Source organism: Schistocerca americana, chromosome 8 (assembly GCF_021461395.2).
Source record: "Schistocerca americana isolate TAMUIC-IGC-003095 chromosome 8, iqSchAmer2.1, whole genome shotgun sequence".
In the NCBI taxonomy this organism is placed as follows: Eukaryota; Metazoa; Arthropoda; class Insecta; order Orthoptera; family Acrididae; genus Schistocerca; species Schistocerca americana.
This window is the reverse complement of record NC_060126.1, coordinates 187,469,572-187,490,148: the sequence shown is the minus strand read 5'-3', so window position 1 is coordinate 187,490,148 and position 20,577 is coordinate 187,469,572. Positions and strand designations below refer to the sequence as shown.

Here is a 20,577-nt window from a genome sequence, read left to right as displayed (position 1 = left end):
TCATAAGCCTTTATCCATGCAGGTAATTAGGAAAGGAAAACCAGTAAACAGCACTCATTACAAACAAACTGTTTAGATATATCCATATCATAATAATGGTAAAGTTTGTTTTTGCTACAGTGACTATATTTTTAATTGTTGCAGGTATCATTCATGTATTAACAAGAGGAGTTATTAATTAGAGACCTCAAGATGAGTTTGCCAGTATTTTTCATGATTTCAATTTAATTTGTACCAGTGTTTGACGTAAGTCTTAGAGATTTTGTGAAGTATTGGGAAAGTCAATCTTGAAAATAACTGAGGGTACTCAGTTTATCAGACTGCACAAAGCATTAACAATGAACAGTTTTGCAAGCCTGAGTTGATGTAGACAAACAAAATGATTGAAGGAAAGACTTTTTTTTTTTTAAGTTTATCTCAAAGCTATTAATTATTTATTGGCTGACTAGTTTCAGACTTTGCTCAATTTTCACAAGTCACCTATTACAGGGAACAACATTTTTGTTATGAGTGGATGCATTGAAAGAGGCTAATAAAGATATCCATAATAATATGGTTCCTGTGGGAACTACTTATGTATTTTGTATGTAGGATATGTTTGGTATGGAGGAATAGAGACAAGAATTTTTTCTCACTGGATTACACTGTGTTACACGTGGTTTATTTTTTGTAGGTATTATTATAATTTTTACAGATGTTGATGCAAAGAATTTTATTATAAGGTCATATGTAATCTCTATTGTATTCCAGTTATTTCACGATTGCATTAATCTCACTGACAATATTCAGTATGAAACACAGCGTTCCATCACATCACAGTTGTACAGTAATTTTTTTCTTTTCTTTTTCAGCACCTTACAAAATAAGTAATTACCACATGGATAATATTATTACTGATACCTTATTCTCCACATTCAACATAACGACTCACTCCAGATTTTGTTCTCTGTAAATAGGTGGCTCGAGGAAATGGCCAAATCCAAAAGCTAGTCAGCCAATAAATAATTAGGAGGTTAGGTATAAACTTCATTTTCTTGTGAGCCAACCTTCACATTAAAATCTCCTGCTGTTATTACTTCTTGGTGCTTTTTGACTTGGTTGAGTAGATGGTCTAATTTCTGGTAGAAATGATCTTTGGTTTGCTGTGCCGCATCGGCATTTGGTGCATACACTCCTATTATAACTGTTTCAGTGCCATGTAATTTGATGATAATACTGACAAGGAAGATATGGAGGAAATGTCATGAATAGTTCTGGAGAAAATCTTGTAGAATTTTGTAACCAATACGACTTGAAAATTCTGAACATACACTATTCACATAAAGATACCCACAGATATACATGGGAGAGACCATTATTACAGCAGAAATCAATAATCGATTACATCATTACCAAGAAACAGCCAAAAGTGGTAATTCAAGACTGTAGAGTCATGCGGGGAGTCAACTGTGGGTCTGATCACTGCTTAGTTTTAGCAAAGTTGACGTTCCCATTTAGGAGAAAACCATCAACAACTGGACAAGTCGATCCACAGCAATCGTGAGAAATTAGAGCAGGAAAGGTATAAGCTCTTTCTCCTGAAGCAGTTCAGCATCAAGGATTTATTTCAAATTAGATTAGAAAATGAACTAAAAGCGATTCCAGAAGATGAAAATGTTGAAGTAGAATATGAAAATATTTAAAAAAGCACTTACAAAATTTCTCTAGAGATAATAAGGACTGAGAGTAAGAGTCTAGGTAAATGGGATCCTCCATGGATGTCTGATGACCTGAAGATGTTGAATAGGGAAAAGAAAAATCTCTACAAAAAATGGTTATCAACTAAATCACTACAGGACAGGCAAAACTACCAGACAACAAATTACGAATTAAGAAACAGAATTAAATTAGAAAAGATGTGGGAACAGAAATGTATTGAAATTGTGAGTCTTAATAGGTGGATCAGAAACAACAGAAGTGTGGAGGACAGTTACCAGTATGGAGAAAACACAAGTAAACAAATCAGTAGACAACCTAATTCCCTTAAAAGAATAGAAAAAGCATTATGCAGACCTTTAAATTGAAGATAGGCCACATTACACGCAAGGGAATGAAGAGAAGGTGGAAGTAACTGATCGAAATATAAACATTACAATAGAGGAAGTGAAATGTGCATGAACTAAAATAAAGACTGGCCAATCACCTGGTGCAGGAAACATTCCTGTTGAATTATTGAAGGCTGAAGGAAGATATCTGAAGAATCGAATAACCTGCCTGGTGAACAACTGTTGTAAAAGGATTGAAATTCACTCATCGAAAAAGTCATATATGGTTTCTATTTTCAAGAAAGGGAATAGAAAAGACACAAACTGCTATAGAGGCATTAGTGTCAACTGTACAATGAGCAGCTTATTTGGCAAGATAATGTTTGAAAAAATTAGACAAAATGTTGGCCACCATATTGTGGAAGACGAGAGCGGGTTTAGGTAGAACAGATCTTGTACAGATAGCCTATTTATTTTACAACAACTAATGTAGAAATTTATAGCAGTAGGGGAGGAGCTACACATTGCCTTTGTAGATTTAGCAAAAGCTTACGATACAGTTCCTAGAGCTAAGCTGTGGGAAGCTATGAAAGATATAGTTATGGATGATCACCTTTTACAAATTATTATTGAAATGTGAGATAATGTGGTACAGATTAAACGAGGTTTAAAGTTATCAGAACCTATTAATGTCACTAAATGTTTGCGACAAGGTTGCAGTATGTCACACATCTTGTTCAATTTATATGTAGAAGTGGCTCTCTGAAATGGGAAGAACAGTTGCAGAGGAATGGGAATCACTGTTGACAATGTACAGATATTTTCATTAGGTTTTGCTGATGACCAACCTATTATAGCACAAGATGATTATGACCTTGAGTTCATGATACAACAAATGAGTCTAACAAAAACAGAGTATCTGGTGGTGAATAGTGATGCTAAATTTGAAGTACACATCAATGACAAAGCAGTTATGAGACAGGTAGAGAAATTTAAATATCTCGGGGCACATATTGATAAAAATGGTTTGGTCCATACAGAAGTAAAATACAGAATACAGCGAAGCGGAAAAGTGTTACGGTGTATGTATTCTTTTTGGTGGGATAAGAATATTTCCAACAGCAATAAGAAAAGAGTAGGTAAGATAATGGTTGAATCAGTGCTATGCTGTGGATCAGAACTATGGATCTTAAATGCAGATCTCAAAAGAAGACTAATAGCTGTGGAAATGGAGTGCCAGAATATCAAGAATCGAAAGAAAAACTAATGATGAAGTAAGAGCTAGAATGAAGGCAAATGATAATGTGATGGATAGAATTGAAAGAAAATCATTAAAATGGTACGGACCTATGATGAGAATGCCAGATCATCGGTGGCCAAAGAAGGTTTACGAATGGAAACCACCTGGCAGCCGTAAGTGCGCAAGGCCACGACATTCTTGGACAGACCACATAAGTGGAGTAATGGAAAATCGCAGAATCGACTAGGAAGATGCGCTGGATAAAGAGGCTTAGCGGAAGATAACAGGATGGGTATAAACTCAGACACTACCAGACTGTCATTAGACTGCAGATACTATATGCATCAGAAACACTGGCAAATTTTACATACGCACAACAGATAGAAAATCGTGAAAGAAGAATTGTGAGGACAATTCTTGGACACAGGAAAATAACAGATGATCAATGCAAGCCTGTATACAGACTAAAAAGCAACAAAGAAGTGTATACGAAGTGCAGCAAAATTACAGACGAAATTAGAAAAAGATGATGCTCCTTTTATTCTCACATCATGAGGATGAACCCGAATAGGCTTACAAAACAAATATTTTCGTACATCGCAAATCTAAAAAATAAAAGTTTATGGTTTATCAACACAGAAAGAGATCTAAAAGAAATGGACATAGATCAGGAAACAATATTTAACAGAAACCTTTTTAGAAAAAAACTGAATTCATTCACGGGTTTCGGTGTGAAAATTAAGAAGACTTGTGGAACTAAATGGTCTGAAGAGAGAAAAGCCGCCTTCAGCGCAAGAATGAAGGAAGTGTGGACTGAGAGAAAGAAGACTTCCCAGAAGCGCAAGAAATAACTGTTTTCACGGTCTTTAGCGGCCAAATTTGTATAATAATAATAATAATAATAATGGTATAAACTTCGAAAAAATGCTTTTTCTTCAATATCTGAGAGGAGTTGTGACATACTGAAGACCTTTATGCAAAAAAAATGTTTATACGAATTATTGGAGCATTACATAAGTCCTGTTCATAGAAAGTTTGGTTTCTTAAATGTATGATTCTCGCTTTTCTTCTGCAAGTGCATGTTTATGTTTCACATTTATCTATCTCATTGGGACTTTATGTAGTTTTATTGGCTGACATCATCCTTTGATTTTAGGTCTTGTACGTGAGAATAAAAATGCTCTTCAAGAGTTTATAAAACATGCGGGATACTCAGTCCTCCTTCGTGCTATGCAGAGCAATGTTGAGAAGTTGCAGGTGAAATCTGCATTCCTATTGTCAAGTCTCTGTTCAAGCACAGAAATAAAAGGTTTGCAACATATCGCAGATTTTCCATTGTTTTATTAAGGATTAGTTTGATCACACTAGCCACTGATTCTGATTGCACTAGATGCAGTAACATTAGAGGGAAACATTCCACGTGGGAAAAATATATCTAAAAACAAAGATGATGGGACTTACCAAACAAAAGCACTGGCAGGTCGATAGACACACAAACATACACACAAAATTCAAGCTTTCGCAACAAACGGTTGCTTCATCAGGAAGTGTGTACACACACACACACACACACACACACACACACACACACACACACACACACACACATATATATATATCCATCCACACATATACAGACACAAGCAGACATGATGTCTGCTTCCCTCTTTCCTGACGAAGCAACCGTTGGTTGCGAAAGCTTGAAATTCTGTGTGTGTGTTTTTTATTGTGTCTGTCTACCAGCGCTTCCCGGTTTGGTAAGTCATGGAGTCTTTGTTTTTAATATATTTTTCCCATGTGGAATGTTTCTTATATAAAAACAAAGATGATGTTGATAGACACACAAACAAACACACACACATTTTGTGTGTGTGTTTGTGTTCGTTTGTGTGTCTATCAACATACTAATGCTTTCGTTTGGTAAGTTACATCATCTTTGTTTTTAGATATATTTTTCCCATGTGGAATGTTTCCCGCTATTTTTTTTTATATATATATATATATATATATAGCTAGATAGAGCTGTCTGCTATATAATTTGTTTCGTATTTATGTTCTTATTATGCAGTTTAATGTGTCATACAACATGTAACAACTTCAAATACCCCTCTTGTGGGTTATCATTTCTTCTGCCAACCACTTTATATTATCTTTGTCACCAATGTGATGTATTCCCATGGTGTACATAGTTTCTAGTTCACGTGTCTGATTTTGTAATAATTGCAGATGCATATGCACAGACATGATGTAACAAATATTACCTATACTGTAACAACATGATCCAGGAATTTGAATGAATATGTTTCCCCTCCATTGCATGTACATTTTAGCTTTCAAGTTGTCGCATTTTTACTTTCCGTGTCTCTCAATAGAGCAAGTGTTTGAACAATTTTGAGATTAATTTGTGTGTTTGCCTTTATTGCTCCTGCAGTTGTGAAGGAGGCACTTTATTCCTATTCCTCCCATCGTCAAAACTAGAAAATCTTGAACAGAGCTGATACAAACACAAAATGTATAGGCTAATAAACATCAGTCTTTCACAACCTTCTGTAGAAACCAAAGATAAAGTAGCAAGTACAATGTTAAATGATTAGTTGCAAGTAATCGATATAATCACATGATGCTGAAACAGAATGTGAAATGTTTCTTGTTTTGATGTCGGTATGCTGTTGTCGCTTGGCAGTGCATGTTGATTTTGTTTGAAAAGTGACTGTTGGTGTAAAGGGTTAAGACAGTTGAAGTATTCTGTATTAAACACAAAGGCAATTTATGAGAAAGTCTGTGCACTGCTGGTAAACTTGTTTTACCAGAATAGTGGTAATAGCAGCCGATAGAAATAGCAGCGAAAGGGCCCCAAGTCAATAAAAGGGCTAAAGAACAGGTTCAAGAAATTTGAAGAAACAGGCAAGTTACGTGGTGCAGCAAGGAGAGGGGGTCAGCCCATTCCCATAGCAGTTGTTGATAAAGTTGCTGTAGCTATAGCTGACCATGCAGCACATGCCTCAGATTCTGCAGCCAGTGCTCAAATCGTGGGAATTGTATCTTCCATGGTCCACAGTTCAAAAGATTTTTGCAGGCCATTTTACACTGGGATCTGTACAAGATCCAGAATGTCTATAAAATAAAGCCCCAAGGCAGGCTACAATGCCATGATTTTGCCCTTCATTTTTTGGCACATATAGAAATGGATGACATGTCACCGAGAATATTATTTGGATGGAAGGGGCACATTTTTCTCTGTACATTGCCATGAATGCATAGAACTGTCACGTATGGAGCTCTACTCTGCCACATGTTGTGCAGGAACATCCACTGCACTCAGCTTATGTGACTGTGTGGTGTGGTTTCACAAACTCCTTCATTCTCCGTCTGTTTTTCTTCGAGGAGGTGACACCTTGTGCACTTGTTAGGTATACAGTGGCATCAGCATGTTATAAGAAACTTCTTGTGCAACACAGGATTCCAGCTTTGCAAGAACGCAACTGTGCCCACACAACTAATTTTCATGCAAGATGGGACTACACCATATGTTGCTTGCCAGGTGAAAGATTTGCTTTGGGAAATCTTCAGTAAGAGCCGTATCATATCTAGGCAATTTCAAGACGTGTGGCCTTCCAGATCCCCCGAAATAAAATATCATGTTTACCAGGGATGTACACTACTGGCCATTAAAACTGCTGCACCAAGAAGAAATGCAGATGATAAGCGGGTATTCATTGGACAAATATATTATACTAGAACTGACATGTGATTAAATTTTCACGCAGTTTGGGTGCATAGATACTCAGAAATCAGTACCCAGAACAACCACCTCTGGCTGTAATAATGGCCTTGATACGCCTGGGCATTGAGTCAAACAGAGCTTGGACAGCATGTACAGGTGCAGCTGCCCATGCAGCTTCAACACGATACCACAGTTCATCAAGAGTAGTGACTGGCGTATTGAGACGAGCCAGTTGCTCGGCCACCATTGACCAGATATTTTCAATTGGTGAGAGATCTGGAGAATGTCTGGCCAGGGCAGCAGTCGAACATTTTCTGTATCCAGAAAGCTTCGTACAGGACCTGCAACATGTGGTCGTGCATTATCCTGCTGAAATGTAGGGTTTCGGGATCGAATGAAGGGTAGAGCCATGGGTCGTAACACATTTGAAATGTAGTGCCGTCAATGCGAACAAGAGGTGACCGAGACGTGTAACCAATGGCACCCCATACCATCAAGCCGGGTGATACGCTAGTATGGCGATGACGAATACACGCTTCCAATGTGTGTTCACCGCGATGTCATCAAACACGGATGCGACCATCATGATGGTGTAAACAGAACCTGGATTCATCCAAAAAAATGACGTTTTGAGATTCGTGAATCTAGGTCCGTCGCCGAGTGCACCATCACAGGCGCTCCTGTCTGTGATGCAGCGTCAAGGGTAACCGCAGCCATGGTCTCCGAGCTGATAGTCCATGCTGCTGCAAACGTCATCGAACTGTTCATGCGGGTGGTTGTTGTCTTGCAAGTGTCCCCATCTGTTGACTCAGAGATCAAGACGTGGCTGCACGATCCGTTACAGCCATGCGGATAAGATACCTGTCATCTCGACTGCTAGTGATACGAGGCCATTGGGATCCAGCACGGCGTTCTGTATTACCCTCCTGAACCCACTGATTCCCTATTCTGCTAACAGTCATTGTATCTCGATCAACCCGGGCAAATGTCATGATACGATAAACCGCAATCACGATAGGCTACAATCTGACCTTTATCAAAGTCGGAAACGTGATGGTACGCATTTCTCCTCCTTACACGAGGCATCACTACAACGTTTCACCGGGCAACGCCGGACAACTGCTGTTAGTGTACGAGAAATCAGTTGGAAACTTTCGTCATGTCAGCATGTTGTAGGTGTCACCACCAGCACCAACCTTGTGTGAATACTCTGAAAAGCTGATCATTTGCACATCACAGCATCTTCTTCCTGTCGGTTAAATTTCGCATCTGTAGCACATCATCTTCGTGGTGTTGCAGTTTTAATGACCAGTAGTGTATCTGGACTCTTCCAGATCTGAAGGATAGCATATTGCTCTGATTACACTGGATATGCTGTGAGCAACTGTCGACCATGCCATGTTAGGATGCAGCATGTTGCTAAGTCGGGAGACCATATTGAACAGGTGTTGTAACTTGACAGTATATCTTAATGAACATGCCAGGACCACCGTTATCATGTGTTTGATTGTTCCTCCCCTTTTCCTGCTCACATCACATTCTGACTGCTTACAGCACCACATTTTCACCTGGTGGCAGAAAGCGAAACTAATTAGTCAACATACCTGTAATGTTTCAGCATCTGGCCCACACTGCACTCTCAATACCATCAGTAATTTCTCTGTAGACAGTACTGGATATCTTCAATGTATTTAAATAATGGCATCATGGACTCACCAAAAGCTGTTGTAATATACACTATGTGACCAAAAGTATCCAGATACTGGCTGAAAATGACTTAGGTGTCTTCCATCGGTAATGCTGGAATTCAGTGTTGTGTCGGCCCACCCTTAGCCTTGATGACAGCTTCCACTCTCGCAGGCATATGTTCAATCAGGTGCTGGAAGGTTTCTTGGGGAATAGCAGCCCATTCTTCATGGAGTGCTGCACTGAGAAGAGGTATCTATGTGGGTCGGTGAGGCCTGGCACGAAGTCGGCGTTCCAAAACATCCCAAAGGTGTTCTATAGGATTCAGGTCAGGACTCTGTGCAGACCAGTCCATTACAGGGATGTTATTGTCGTGTAACCACTCTGCCACAGGCCATGCATTATGAACAGGTGCTCGATCATGTTGAAAGTTGCAATCACCATCCCCGAATTGCTCTTCAACAGTGGGAAGCAAGAAGGTGCTTAAAACATCAATGTAAGCCTGTGCTGTGATAGTGCCACGCAATACAATAAGGGGTGCAAGCTCCCTCCATGAAAAACATGATCACACCATAACACCACCGCCTCCGAATTTTACTGTTGGCACTACACACACTGGCAGATGGCATTCACTGGGCATTCGCCATACTCACATCCTGCCATCAGATCGCCACATTGTGTACTGTGATTCGTCACTCCACACAACATTTTTCTAATGTTCAGTCATCCAATGTTTACGCTTCTTACACCAAGCGAGTTGTTGTTTGGCATTTACTGGCGTGATGTGTGGCTTATGAGCAGCTGCTCAACCATGAAATCTAAGTTTTCTCACCTTCCACGTAACTGTCATACAACTTGCAGTGGATCCTGATACAGTTTGGAATTACTGTATGATGGTCTGTATAGGTGTCTGCCTATTACACATTACGACGCTCTTCAACTGTTGGCAGTCCCTGTCAGTCAACAGACGAGGTCAGCTAGTACGCTTTTGTGCTGTACATGTCCCTTCACGTTTCCACTTCACTATCACATTGGAAACAGCAGATCTAGGGAAGTTTAGGAGTGTGGAAATATCACATACAGACATGTGACACAAGTGACTCCCAATCACCTGACCACATTCGAAGTCCGTGAGTCCCGTGGAGCACCCCATTCTGCTCTCTCAAGATGTCAAATGACTACTGAGGTTGCTGATATGGAGTACCTGGGAGTAGGCAACCACACAATGCACCTAATATGAAAAATATATGTTTTTCGTGGTGTCTGGATACTCTTGATCACATAGTGTATATTTATTCATGGACAGTGAATTTTGGTCAAGCAAGCATCTTTGTCATGAATTAACAGTGCATCAAGTTTAATGAAAAGTCCTTGGCATCAAATACATAACTGTTTTTAGTTGCAGTCGTGACATGCTTAAGCTAAAAACAATTGATTAACTAGTCATCTGCTAATAAATCTACACTGCTTTTGATGGATGTTGCCATTCTCCAAGAAAAAATAATTCCAATAATAATATTAGTGTTGTGATAATTGCAATTAGAAGCTAGAAAACTAATGAGTACCTTAAATATGTAGGTCTAATCATATTCAAAATCTTATAACACTATTCAGCTGGGCATCTGCCCACTACTCAGCATGTCAACTCATTGACTCTTGATTAAGAACAGTTTAGTCTTACTATGAATAATGAATGCTGTGCATAAATAGCTGTGTAAGATTTTTATTTAACAAAGGCATACATAATTGTTGCTTAACACAAACTGCATGCAGAATGGTACAGCAGTAACAGCGTAGCATATATTATAAGCAGTAATAAATCATGTTTATCCTTTTTCTTTCTCTTGTATGCAAATGTGTACTTTTGACTGTCATTTCTGTATTTATGTTCAAAATATAACAAATGTAAAATATCTGTCAAATCTCTGTTCTCAGATGAGCTTTGTAAGATGGGATTTATAGAACAGCTCATAGGACTGGTTGGACCAGAGGGCAGCCCAGCTGTTGAACATCTGCTATCAGCAGTTGTTGCACTTGTGTCAGATCACGAATTATCTCAGCAAGAGTGTCGGAGGCCAGAACTGCACCTTCGCGATAAACTGTTCCAGATTATGCAAAACGTGTCTGGCAAGGAGGAATTCAGAGTAAGTAAAAATGGGAAATACAACCTGAAACAGCTGTTGCAACAAGTTTACATCATTCAAGCCTACATAATCTGTGTTTGAAGATATTCTTAAATTATTTTTGCTTCTTGGAATGTCATCAAATATAGTTTTATACTTGAACTATTTAAAAGGGATCAAATATTGCTCCTCTCCTCAAATATTCTCCTCTCCTTTTTTATACACTTTATGCAAGCTAGCATAATGATTAAGACACTGGAGGACTGAGACTCAAATATCATCTGTCTATCTTGATTTAGGTTTCTCATAGTTTCCCTAAATCACCACAGTTTAAATTATAGGATGGGTCCTTAAGTAGATCATTGTTGGCTGCATTCCGCATCTTTCTCTGCTCTGAATGACTTGTGTCTCATTGCATTGGCAACATAGTAGTGGAGCTCATTTAGTGTGTGAGTTTTGGGGGGGGGGGGGGGGGAAGGGTGAAGGGAGTGATGATCTCATGATACCTCTCATTAGATGACAAATCACACAAATTGAGTAGCAGAAGTCCGTTAAAATAGTGTCACCCATTTCAGGCATATAAAGCTACTAGCAAGAAATACATGATTAATTGGTATTCATAAGTACAGGTATTGACATTCATCATGTAGAGCGTTCTACAACTACTCGTGATTTTTAACCGAAGATATTGTGATTTTCTCAGGGTGTTATATGACCCAGAAAGGACCAGCTGACTTAAATTAGAATTGTAATTAAATGAGTAACAATATACTGCAAAAATATATGTTTTCATAAGCACACTTGCCAAAAAAAGTTATCATTCCCTCGAGATATCATGGTAATAGAGCATAACACATCTTCCCTTCATAATGGCCTCAATTTTGGGAGGAAGAGTATTTGCAAGTTTCATCCAATGTGCCATATCCCAAAGAAGCCACTCACTGATAATTATAATCCTTTAGAGCTACCAAATTGCAAGGATGTTGAGTGCTACAGTCCCAGAAATTTACTGCAGGGTTAAGATCAGACGACTTAGCAGGCCAATTGAGGTACAGTTGGGTGCCCGATGACGAATACGTGAAGCCATGTGAACATGGATGTTATGATTTTGGCAGATGGAAATGTTCACAGTTTACTCATCATGAAGATGTACAGGAAAGGGTAGCACTTGGTCACTGAGAATGTTGAAATAAAACATCCTAGCTAACGTTAAGTCACGGTACAAAAACACAATCCCAAAACAACACAGAATCGCTTCCAGAGTAAACTACACCCTCTACACACTGTGAGCTAAACACTTTATTGGACCATCAAGTGACTTAGTGCCTTGTCTCTTTTGAAAAGAGGCAAAATTTCGACCCATTGGATATACTAAAAGCTTCCACTCCAGTTTTATGTCCCACTGTGAGCAATGGCCTTTTGTGAGATTTCAGTCTGCAAATATCCATTGAATGCAGTTCCCTTCACATTGTTTGCTCGAAAGCTGGCTGAAATGGACCTGCATTCACTGCTAGTTGCAATTCTTGTCAGATCTGAAACCAGTTGTCACTGACGAGGTGTGACATTTGTCCCAGATCTCTTGCAGGTAGGATCTTTTTACAGGCGCTGTTCTTAAGCTGTGTTACATAGGGATTTCAGAAAGTAACTCATACATCTGATCCCACACTAAGACCACTGCACACGAACACATTGTCAGGTGAGAATACATGTTCTGCATTTTGTGCAGGCAGTTTTAGGCAGTACACATAACAGGTGCATTACAGTGTGCGTGTGAAATGGTGTGGTAACTGGGAATGTATATCTACATCTACATCCATACTCCGCAAGCCACCTGACGGTGTGTGGCGGAGGGTACCTTGAGTACCTCTATCAGTTCTCCCTTCTACTCCAGTCTCGTATTGTTCGTGGAAAGAAGTGCACAGTATAGTACAATTCTTGTGGACAAAAGTCTAAATTGCACACAGGTTCACCTTAAAATTCTGGCAGTATACAGATCAAATGCTGTGTCAGGTCCAGCCATAGTGAGATGGTGCCAAGGCCACAAAGTCACAGATGATGCTTATCAGGAAGTCCATATTTTTCACCATATGATTTTCACCATTTTCAGAAAGCTGAAATAGCGTCTGAGTGGAAGGAGATTTTCCAACAATGAGATCATTCACACGTTGCTTCAGAAATGGTTCCATGACTTGAGGAGTAGATATCTGCTGTTGAGGTATTGAACAATTGACAGAACATTCTGACAGTTATTGGAAACTTGGTAACCATATTGAAAGATAGCATCAAGTACCTGAATCACTTTGAAGTGTTACACAGTGTTATAATGTGTAACTTACTTTTTGAAGTGCCCTCATTCATGGCTACAAGTGGTACTCCATTCCTTGCAGACATGTTGGACAGCCCATGTCAATTCATCACCAAATCTGACAACTTAATTCACAATGTGGTCTTGGACACATCCAAATACAATAGCTCCCTTCTGCCATTCTATTAAATCTCCATTTTCACCCATCTTATCATGCTGGTTCTGTACAACCTGCTAGTGTGTATATATATATATATATATATATATATATATATATATGAATATAATAGAGGGAAACATTCCACGTGGGAAAAATATATCTAAAAAGAAAGATGATGAAACTTACCAAACAAAAGCGCTGGCAGGTATATATACACACACACACACACACACACACCACTTCACTGTTATGACCTATGTCCGCATTGGTCACATCATCACTTGATACCAGTGTGCTCTCGTAAGAGGGAGATGGGTGACTAATATTTTGTCCTGTAATTGTTTAATATTCAGTTCATTCAGTATTACTGATGGCGTATTAGTTCATATTATCAGTGCAGTGCTGCATACTGCAAACTGTATGCGTTATTTAGACATAACTCTTCTGCATTCAAATGTGTGATAACAGAGCTTGTGAAGTGTTCATGCTAAAAACTTGCATAAAAAGTGTAGGATGCCATTTAATGAAGAATTGACAATGCTCTGTTAGTATGAACAAGTGACAGGCAGAAGTTGTGTTATGTAATTGTATTTCATACAATTTTCCCCATAATTTTCATTGAAATAAAGTGCGAGCAACACAATAATCTCAAAACTATACAAAATTACTGTATTTGATTCTAAGTATATTTCAGACCATATAATAAAAGTAACTCTCAGAATTCCTTAAAACTGCTATGAAGATAAATCACTAATTACAAACTTGTTCAATAGAAATGAAGAATTTGTTTGCAATTCTGGATATGAACATATGTAAGTACATAATTAAACAATGGAAAATCCAGGATGGAACGTAACAGTATTAGGGAAGGAAAGTTGCTACTCACCATATAGCGGACATGCTGAGTCGCGATAGGCACAACAAAAAGATTCGCACAATTATAGCTTTCGGCCATTAAGGCCTTTGTCAATAATAGACACACACACACACAACTCGCACACACGTCTGCAGTCTCAGGCAACTGAAACCATTCTGCGAGCAACAGTTCCAGTGCATGATGGGAGTGGCAATTGGGTGGGGGTAAGGAGGAGGTTAGGGCAGTGAGGGGGAGGGATAGTATGGTGGGGGTGGCAGACAGTGAAGTGCAGCAGTTTAGACGGAGGGCAGGAGAGAAGGTGGGGAGGGGGGAGAGTAGTGGAAAGGAGAGAAATAGAAAGAAATTAAAAGAATGGGTGTGGCGGTGAAATGGCAGCTGTGTAGTGCTCGAATGGGAACAGGGAGGGGGCTGGATGGCTGAGGACAGTAACTAACAAAGGTTGAGGCCAGGTCGGTTATAGGAACGCAGGATGTATTGCAGGGAAAGTTCCCACCTGTGTAATTCAGAAAAGCTGGTGTTGATGGGAAGGATCCATGTGGCACAGGCTGTGAAGCAGTCATTGAAATGAAAGATAATGTGTTTGGCAGCATCCTCAGCAAGAGGGTGGTCCACTTATTTCTTGGCCACAGTTTGTCGGTGGCCATTCATGCAGAGAGACAGCTTGTTGGTTGTAATGCCTACATACAATGCGGCACAGTGGTTAGCTTGTTATAAATCACATGACTGGTTTCACAGGTAGCTCTGCCTTTGATGGGATAGGTGATGTTAGTGACCGGACTTGAGTAGGTGGTGATAGGAATGGGACAGGTCTTGCACCTAAGTCAGTTGTAAGGGTATGAGCCTTGGGAGCGGGGGTTGTGTAAGGATGGACGAGTATATTGCGTAGGTTCGGGTGACAGCGGAATACCACTGTAGGAGAGGTGAGAAGGATAGTGGGCAGGACATTTCTCATTTCGGGGCACGACAAGAGGTAATCGAGACCCTGGCGGAGAATGTATTTCAGTTGCTCCAGTCCTGGATGGCACTGAGTTACAAGGAAAATGCTTCTCTGTGGCCAGACTTGGGAGGTGGTGGGATGCCGGAAAGATAAGGCATGGCAGATTCATTTTTGTACTACATTGGGAGGATAATTACAGTCAGTGAAGGCTTCACTGAGACCCTCGGTATATTCCGAGAGGGACTGCTCGTCACTGCAGATGCGATGACCACAGATGGCTAGGCTGTACGGAAGGGACTTCTTCGTATGGAATGCGTGGCAGCTGTCGAAGTGGAGGTATTGCTGGTAGTTAGCAGGTTTGATATGGAAGGAGGTACTGATGTAGCCATCTCTGAGGTGGAGGTCAAAATCTAGGAAGGTGACTTGTTGGGTTGAGTAGGACCAGGTGAAGCAATGAGGGAGAAGTTCTCTACTGCCCTCCGTCTAAACTGCACCACTTCACTGTTTGCCACCCTCACCATACTATCCCTCCCCCTCCCCGCCCCAGCCTCCACCTTAACCCCACCCAGTTGCCATTCCCATCGTGCACTGGTGCTGCTGCTCACAGAGTGGTTTCAGTTGCCTGAGACTGCAGACATGTGTGCGAGTTGCATTTGCGGAGTGTGTGCGTGCGTGTGCATATGTGTGTCTATTGCTGACAAAGAAATTAATAGCCGAAAGTTATAATTTTGTGAATCTTTTTGTTGTGCCTATCACGACTCAGCATCTCTGCTATACAGTGAGTACTCACTTTCCTTCTCTAATATTGTAATTACATAATTATTTGATTATTGTTAACACCATCACCAGTAATAATTAATGTGATGCATAAAATTTTAACAACAATTAATTTAGTGTACTGTCTTCCTAACTTATTTTATGAAACGTGCAATATTCTTGTATTGCACTTATTTTGCTAATATTTCTTGTACATTGCACATGAACAAAAACAACTTTATACTGTAGTTAACATTACCAGTTCTGAAAAAGAAATCTTTTACTCCGTGTTGAATATATGTGACAAATTAAGTGCACCGCCAAACATTTTGACAGAGTTGCTCAAAGTTCGAACTTACTTCCAAACTCTGCAAATGCTCTCTTATAGTGCTACACGTTTAGCATCTCCAATAGAAATTGCATAGTAAGGAGTTTTGGCTTATCCAAGCTCTCAAGGTCATATGTTACTAATGAGAAATACTTTTCAGATGTTGGGGTTCACAGGTTTAACTTGTTACATACATTCAGTGCAGCGCGTAATCATAGTAAGAGATAAAAACTATCTTTCTCAGTAACAACTGTGAAGCTATTGGTAAGCTAAAGCTCCCAGATGTAGCCTTTCTTTCAGTGGTACTCATTGCATAACAATCTGCGGTGTTGAGTCCATCCATAAGGTCTGCTCAGATACCACAACCAGCAATGTACTTAAGAGGGATCAGGATTCGCACACCATTCAGGCATTCACTATTAATCGGATAACTTATTCCTCGCACTTCCACAGTGGGTGAGGCTACTGGTTGACTGTGAATAGTGTTGGTAGTAGTAAAAGTAGTAGTAGTAGCTGTTGTTACGTTGTTGTTGTTGTTGTGGTGGTGGTCTTCAGTTCAAAGATTGATTTGATGCAGCTCTCCATGTTACTCTATCCTGTGCAAAGTATCTTCATCTCTAAGTAACTAATGCAACCTACAGTCTTCTGAATCTGCTTACTGCATTATCCCCCATGCTTCCCTCCAATACTAAATTGGTGATCCCTTGACGCGTCGTAATGTGTCCTACCAACTGATCCCTTCGAGTCAGGTTGTGCCACAAATTTCTCTTCTCCTCCATTCTATTCAGTACCTCATTAGTACATCATAAGAAAAGGCAAACCTACGTTTCTAGCATTTGTAGACTTAGAGAAAGCTTTTGACAACGTTAACTGGAATACTCTCTTTCAAATTCTGAAGGTGACAGGGGTAAAATACAGGGAGCGAAAGGCTATTTGCAATTTGTACAGAAACCAGATGGCAGTTATAAGAGTCGAGGGGCATGAAAGGGAGGCAGTGGCTGGGAAAGGAGTGAGTTGCCTCTCCCCAATGTTATTCAATCTGTATATTGAGCAAGCAGTAAAGGAAACAAAAGAAAAATTTGGAGTAGGTATTAAAATTCATGGAGAAGAAGTAAAAACTTTGAGGTTCGCCGATGACATTGTAATTCTGTCAGAGACAGCAAAGGACTTGGAAGAGCAGTTGAACGGAATGGACAGTGTCTTGAAAGGAGGATATAAGATGAACATCAACAAAAGCAAAACGAGGATAATGGAATGTAGTCAAATTAAATCAGGTGATGCTGAGGGGATTAGATTAGGAAATGAGACACTTAAAGTAGTAAAGGAGTTTTGCTATTTAGGGAGTAAAATAACTGATGATGGTTGAAGTAGAGAGGATATAAAATGTAGACTGGCAATGGCAAGGAAATCGTTTCTGAAGAAGAGAAATTTGTTAACATCGAGTATAGATTTAAGTGTCAGAAAGTCGTTTCTGAAAGTATTTGTATGGAGTGTAGACATGTATGGAAGTGAAACATGTACGATAACCAGTTTGGACAAGAAGAGAATAGAAGCTTTCGAAATGTGGTGCTACAGAAGAATGCTGAAGATAAGGTGGGTAGATCACGTAACTAATGAGGAGGTATTGAATAGGATTGGGGAGAAGAGGAGTTTGTGGCACAACTTGACTAGAAGAAGGGATCGGTTGGTAGGACATGTTTTGAGGCATCAAGGGATCACAAATTTAGCATTGGAGGGCAGCGTGGAGGGTAAAAATCGCAGAGGGAGACCAAGAGATGAATACACCAACCAGATTCAGAAGGATGTAGGTTGCAGTAGGTACTGGGAGATGAAGAAGCTTGCACAGGATAGAGTAACATGGAGAGCTGCATCAAACCAGTCTCAGGACTGAAGACCACAACAACAACAACAACAACAACAACCTCATTAGTTATGTGATCTACCCATCTAATCTTCAGCATTCTTCTGCAGCACCACATTTCAAAAGCGTCTATTCTCTTTTTGTCTAAAATGTTTACTGTCTGTGTTTCACTTCCGTACACGGCTACACTCCATACAAATACTTTCGGAAAAAAACTTCACGACATTTAAATCTATACTGGATGTTAACAAATTTCTCTTCTTCAGAAATGCTTTCCTTGCCATTACCAGTCTACACTCTATAACCTTTCTACTTCAACCATCACTAGTTATTCTACTTCCCAAATAGCAAAACTCATCAACTACTTTAAGTGTCTCATTTCCTCATCTAGTTCCCTCAGCATCACCTGATTTAATTAGACAAAATTCCATTATCCTCATTTTACTTTTGGTGATGGTTATCTTAAATCTTCCTTTTGAGACATTGTCCATTCCAATCAACTGCTGCTCTTCCAAGTCCTTTGCCGTTTCTGACAGAATTACGATGTCATCAACAAACCTCAAAGATTTTATTTCTTCGCCATGGATTTTAATTCCTACTCTAAATTTTTCTTTTGTTTCCTTTACTACTTGCTCAATATACAGATCAAATAATATCGGCAGTAGGCTACAACCCTGTTTCACTCCCTTCTCAACCACAGCTTCCCCTTTGTGCCCTTCGACTCTTATAACTGCCATCTGGTTTCTGTACAAATTGTAAATAGCCTTTCGTTACCTGTATTTTACCCCTTCCACCTGTAGAATTTCAAAGAGAGTATTCCAGTCAACTTTGTCAAAGGCTTTCTGTAAGTCTGCAAGTACTATTGGCGTAGGTTTACCTTTCCTTAACCTATTTTCTATGAGAAGTCTTAGGGTCAGTATTGCCTCACGTGTTCCTACATTTCTCTGGAATCCTAACTGATCTTCCCTGATGTTGACTTCTACCAGTTTTCCCATTCTTCTGTAAAGAATTCATGTTAATATTTTGCAACTGTGACTTATTAAATTTTGATAGTTTGGTAGGTTTCACAACTGTCAGCATCTGCTTTCTTTGGTATTGGAATTATTATATTCTTCATGAAATCTGAGGTTATTTCGCCTGTCTCATAACTCTTGCTCACCAGATGGAAGAGTTTTGTCATGGCTGACTCTCCCAAAAGTATCAGTAGTTCTAACGGAATATTGTCCACTGCCAGGGCCTTGTTTCAACATAGGTCTTTCAGTGCTCTGTCAAATTCTTGATGCAGTATTATCTCTCGCATCTCATCTTCATATACATTCTCTTCCATTTCCATAATATTGCCCTCAAGTACATCTCCCTTCCCTAGACCCTCTGTATACTCCTTCCACCTTTCTGCTTTCCCTTCTTTGCTTAGGACTGGTTTTCCATCTGAGCTTTTGATATTTATACAGGTGGTTCTCTTTTCTCCAAAGGTCTCCTTAATTTCCCTGTAGGTGGCATCTATCTGACCCCTAGTAATGTATGTTTCTACAGGGTGTTCAAAAAGTCTCTCCGCAGTGCCATATGATTGTTAGCCGTGCATGCCATATGACACAGTAAGTGAATATACCGAAATGAAACTCAGTGGAATACAAGTTATTAATTTATTGAATGTTCATTTGTACTTACAAATTTTCACATTAAATGTTAAAAGTGTCCCCCCTGTTGTTGAATACACAATTCAATTCGTCTAGTCATGTTTCCAAACACAAGCTGTAACAATTCTTCTGTAACAAAAGCAGTGAAAGTGGATATTGCAGTTTTCAATTCATTGATGGATTTTGGATGGTATTTATAGACAGTTGCTTTCACTGCATCCCAGAAGAAAAAGACAGGTGGTGTTAAGTCAGGCGATCGTGGAGGCCAAAGTCACTAGGAAATTATGCGATCACCAAAAGCATCAGCAAGCAGTGACATTGAAACGCGAGCTGTATGCGTGGTTGCACCATCTTGTTGAAAATAACCAGTCAGTATTTCACTAAACACTAGTTCTCCTGTGGATGGGTACAGAATATCACTGCAGTATCGTGTGTTTATTGTTTCATTGAAAAATATGGGACCCACAATCCGACGTCTAGAAATTTCAGTCCAAACTCCTATTTTCACAGAATGAAGTGGTTCCTCATGAATACAAAATAGATTTGCAGTACTCCGCATACGAGAATTTGGCGATTTCATGAACCCGGATAAATAAAACGATGCCTCATCACTGAAAAACGTTTCATTAAGAATATCCCTTCCATTTTGCTGAACAAAATTTTTGAACAATTGACAATAATGCAGTCTCTTGCCATGATCAGTATTTTTCAGTTCTTGCATGACTGTCACTTTGTATGAAAAAAGTTCTAATTTTTTCCTGACAGCTGTGTAGGCTGTTCCGACACTAACATCGATTTCCTGGGCGAGTTTTCTTACTGACTTGTTTGGACTCATGGACATTTTATCGGAAATATCGAGTATAGCCTCAGACAAAATGCTACAATGACCATTTCTCAGTGCATCTGTCACTGAACCAGT

General features: G+C 39.6%; 2 protein-coding genes across 5 annotated transcripts in view; one reads left to right on the top strand and one right to left on the bottom strand.

The window, feature by feature from the left end:
* The window catches only part of LOC124545363 (transcription initiation factor IIA subunit 1-like), an 80,111-nt gene that overhangs the window by 27,941 nt on the left and 31,593 nt on the right, over positions 1-20,577 (bottom strand). The window lies entirely within an intron of this gene.
* LOC124545365 (hsp70-binding protein 1) overlaps positions 1-20,577 on the top strand; it is a 45,500-nt gene that overhangs the window by 10,984 nt on the left and 13,939 nt on the right. For all 3 annotated transcript variants that reach the window (XM_047124276.1, XM_047124277.1, XM_047124275.1), the window contains exons 4-5: positions 4,421-4,573; positions 10,610-10,818. In XM_047124276.1, the coding sequence (XP_046980232.1) occupies positions 4,421-4,573; positions 10,610-10,818 (362 nt within the window). The remainder of the gene's footprint in view (positions 1-4,420; positions 4,574-10,609; positions 10,819-20,577) is intronic.